Source organism: Arachis stenosperma, chromosome 9 (assembly GCF_014773155.1).
Source record: "Arachis stenosperma cultivar V10309 chromosome 9, arast.V10309.gnm1.PFL2, whole genome shotgun sequence".
Taxonomy (NCBI): domain Eukaryota; kingdom Viridiplantae; phylum Streptophyta; class Magnoliopsida; order Fabales; family Fabaceae; genus Arachis; species Arachis stenosperma.
The window spans coordinates 139,512,441-139,517,056 of NC_080385.1; the positions used below are offsets into that span (position 1 = coordinate 139,512,441).

At 32.3% G+C, this 4,616-nt stretch overlaps 1 protein-coding gene across 1 annotated transcript; it reads left to right on the forward strand.

The window, feature by feature from the left end:
- The first annotated feature begins 1,300 nt into the window (after positions 1–1,300).
- LOC130949991 (protein FAR1-RELATED SEQUENCE 7-like) lies at positions 1,301–2,449 on the forward strand. Its single transcript, XM_057878567.1, has 3 exons — positions 1,301–1,563; positions 1,676–1,766; positions 1,883–2,449. Exons 1-3 carry the CDS (start codon positions 1,301–1,303, stop codon positions 2,447–2,449), a joined length of 921 nt encoding a protein of 306 aa, XP_057734550.1.
- Positions 2,450–4,616: the final 2,167 nt, after the last annotated feature.

The following is a 4,616-nucleotide window of genomic DNA, read 5'->3' on the forward strand; positions in this document are numbered from 1 at the left end:
CAAATATCAAATTAAAATACTAATTAGATCAATACAACCTGTGTTGGTGATTGTTGAAAACCCTAGAATGCTTGAAAAATTGAATGCTGAATGCTTTGAGACAGTGACTGTTGAATTGGAAGAAATCAATGGTAGTGAATGTCTAGGGTTTTAGAGATGCTCATGTTCTCAGGAGAATCAACTTTGTTAACCTAATTCTAAAACTTGTAAATTTTTGTTCACGATGAACCTTAAGTAACCGATTTTTGATTTCTCGGTTCCTTGGTTTCTTCTCAATTAACCAACGGCCAATGTCTTGATCAATCAATCAATTGAAAAAGTTTAGTGCAAAATCCGATTCAGTTTCTCATAATATTAGTACTTAGGTCGGGTGGCATTTACGTAGGTCCTTCATAATGTTTGTCTAACACAATTGATTTTGTTTTTTTTTTTTTTTGCAAAAACATCCTTAGTCTATTATTGCAACATCAGTGTTATATCTCTTCTTTCTTACAAGAATAACTTAATATTGATAATGTCCCTACTTTTTTATTGTGTCATTCAAAACTATATTAATGACTAATTTAAATATTAAATAAAATAATTAGTCTTCTAATTAATAAAACAACAGAAACCTGAAACTTCTCAGAGTTCATATGGAGCACGCATATTTTAATGGAGGCAGCAATGACAGTTCAGATGGTGGCACAAGAAAAATGCGACCATCGGTAAGTCCTCTCTAATGCATGAATATTGTATTTTATCATATAATTTCTTCTTCCTTCCACATTAATGGTTCTCTGTTCATTTTTTCATAGATTTAAATCTGTTTCTTGCACGTAGTTGTCAATATTTCTTGCTTGGACATTAATGTTTCTTCTTCTTTTTATTTTTTTAATCGATATTGGTGTTTGATAGCATAAGGGAGATTGTCTTCTACAGTTTCAATGCTTTCTTCTATTTTTCATTTTAAAATTTAAAATAATATAGAACCATAACAGTGCTATTATTTTCATGTTAGTTGTCTCTACACTTTGTTTTATTAGAATACTATTTATTTTATGTTTTTTTATTACAAATAAAATTACTGAGCAGGATCTTGAAGTGGATGATAAAATGGAAGAAAGAGTATTCTTTGATGAGATGATAGAAGAGTCAGTTGATACAGAGGAATTTCAAGAAATGTATCAAGATAAAATTGAGCAGGAAGCTGAATTCTGAGGATTTATGGGAGCAAGAATTTCAAAAAATGTTTGATGGGAACAATTTTTCACATCAGATGGATCAATTATATCGAATAGTAGGTATTAAAAATATTGCCATGGTTGAATTTCTGAACATAGGTGCTCATGAGATGGAATATTTTTATTTTCCTAATCTTCAGATAGCATTTGATTTCCATAACCATTATGCAAAATCTGTTGGTTTTGGTACTAGAAAAAGTAAGACTTGCAAAAATAGCAAAGGAGAATATGTGAAGCAATTGTTTGTGTGCTCTCGTGAGAAATTTAGACCAGAAAAATATTATAATATAGAAAACAGAAAAGGAGAACCAAAATATGAGACTCGTGGTTTCCTGGCTAGGTTTGTAGTTCATTTTGTGGCTTACACTGGAAGATGGCATGTGACTTTGTTTGTTAAATCGCACAATCATGATTGCCTTGATCCTAGGTTAGTTGGTTTTCTTCCTACACAGAAAAATAACAGAAGCTAATGCTAGTCAAATGAACAACATGAAGGATGTAGGCATTAGCACACCCTATATCTATGCTATATTAGCTAATCAAGTAGGTGGTTAAGAGAATGTTAATTATACCTTAAAGGATATGTATAATGAGATTGCTAGGCAAAGGCATCACGTCCTAGGTGATGCTAGAGCAGCATGTAATACCTCAAAAACCAGAAAGCTAAAGATCTTTGCCTCTATTATGAGCACATAGTTGATGCTAAAGGGGTATTGCGAGCTCTATTTTGGTGTGATGAAAGAAGCCAATTAGATTATGAAGTATTTGGAGATGTTCTTGCCTTTGATGCGACATACAAGAAGAACAAGTACTTGTGTCCGGTAGTAGTATTTTTCAGTGTGAATCATCATAACCAAACAATGGTATTTGAAAGTGCTCTAGTTACCGATGAGAGTAAGGAGGTCTATGTGTGGTTATTACAACAACTATTGGCAGCCATGAAGGAAATAACATCTGTATCTGTGATTACAGATGGTGCTCCATCAATGAAGTTTGCAATTGTGGCGGTATTCCCAAATGCCCATCATAAATTATGTGCTTGGCACCTCATTCGGAATGCCACAACTAATGTTAAAAACCCAAAATTTATATCTATGTTTAAGAAGTGTATGCTAGGAGATTATAAGATTAGTGTATTTGAACAAAAGTGGTTTGGAATGGTTGAGGAGTTTGGTATAGCTGAAAAGAATTGGATTATTGACATGTACGAGAAAAGGCATATGTGAGCCACTGCACATATTTGAGGCAAGTTTTTTTTGCAGGATTTAGGACAACTTCTCGATGCGAAGTTTTGCACTCTATTATTGTAAAATATGTTAAATTGCAATACAAATTTGTTGATTTCATAAAGCATTTTAAGCGGTGTCTTACCTACCTACAATATAAAGAGGTTGAAGCTGACTATGTTTCTATATCTGGTCTTCCAAAACTTAAAACAGCATTGAAACCTCTAGAAATGTCTGCATCAAATTTCTATACATGGGAGATTTTTTTATATTTCAACCAATGCTTGTTAGAGCTACAAAAATGAAGGTTGTGCAAGATGTGGCATTTGAGTAATTTGTACTTTATACAATATCTAAATATGGAAGTCTAAATAGTTCATGGGAGGTGCTTGTGGATAACGAAATGACGAAATTCAATTGTTCATACTTAAGGATGGATTCTTTTGGAATTCCGTGTGAGCATATAGTTTATGTGCTGGTATTTCTTAACATCTTTGAGCTGTCAAAGTCTCATATATTGACAAGGTGGTCGAAGAATGCCAAGACAAGCACTTTCGATTCAAGTGGCGTTATTTGGAAGTCTATAATGTTGAGTCAATATGGATGCTTGATGGATTGGTGTCGGCAACTGTCCTATGTCGCTAGTCGAAGGAAGGAGAGATTCCACCTTGTTCGAGACACTATTATGAGCCTAATCGAAGATTTCAATATTGAAGATGAACAAGAAAAGCAAGTTGGTGCTAAAGATGATGGTTCAGATGGTATTTTTCCTAAAAATACATAAAATTGTAGGTCTAAGTGTCGTCCAGGTGAGAAGGTAAAACGAAAACTATAATGATGTGGTATTTGTCTCATGGAAGAGCACAATAAAAAATCTTGTCCATTGACAAAGGACATTCAGCAGACCAACGAGAGTTGTGCAACTTCTCATGGCATAAATAGGAACCCTTTTGAGGAAGGTTTAGATGCAGATGCAGAAATGATAATATTTGGTTTAATGATTTATGTACCACAACATGCTAATTATATTATTTTTATTATAAGAGTGGAGATTGATCAATATTTTGTTTGTAGGAATTTTAGGCATCTGATATTTAAGAAGATTATGAAGAACAAAAGTTTTGGGCAGGAGGTTCTGATGCAAGTGCCGACATGGAACTTAGTGAAGAGTTCTCATTATAATATTATATGAATTTTTATTATGTGCTAATTGAATAAAACTTGGGTAATAGAACTTGGTGAATGGATCTCTGAATTTGTTTTGGTGAATAAAATTTGGTGAATAGATTTCTGAGCATCATGCAATAGAATTTTTCTTGCTATCTAATGATTTGCTTATTTTGGAGGAATATGTGCATGATGCATGAAATGTGTGTATTTCATTTTGGATTTCAGCATGAAAATTTTTTGATGCATTTCAAAGTTTCATTCACAAATAAAGTGTGTGTATTTCATTTGGGTATAAAATGGGATTAGAGGAATATGTGCATGATGCATGAAAGGCTTCCTAGCTATGGCATAAGGGTATTATGACAGTATGGTTATGTATTTGTTGAGACACAAGTGTCTGAATGCTGGAATGACAAAAAATCATGTGTGAATCTTTAACTAATCATTTTTAACTTGGAATGGCAAAGAACATATGATGAATATATTCTTAGATATCTAAATACTATTATCATAATATTAATCATTGGCACAGACTGTTTAGATGATAATAGGTGAATATAAAATTACAATTATTTACTCACACCAATAACCAAATTAATACACAAACCTAATATACCATGATATCTATTCTAACATAAACTCACATACATATTTCATCAAAAAAATAAACATAGAAAAATATTATTGATCTCTATATTTATTACCAATATAAAAATATACCAAAGTTTTTAGACCAGACAAACTTTCTCCTTTAAGATAATAATTTAACAAATAAATTATAAATGTCACTAATCTCATTCATAATTGAGGATTAAAGCAAATTTTTCAAATAATAACTAAATATGCAAAAATGTTGATCTCCATGCTATTCACTCTAAAGCGTAGCCCAGAAATTATTGCTCTTTTTCTGAAATTCGTATTTGTGGTCATTGAACGTCCCCAACAAAAGATCTACCACAACGGACGTACGAATATATTGCTCATTTAGCTGCAAATA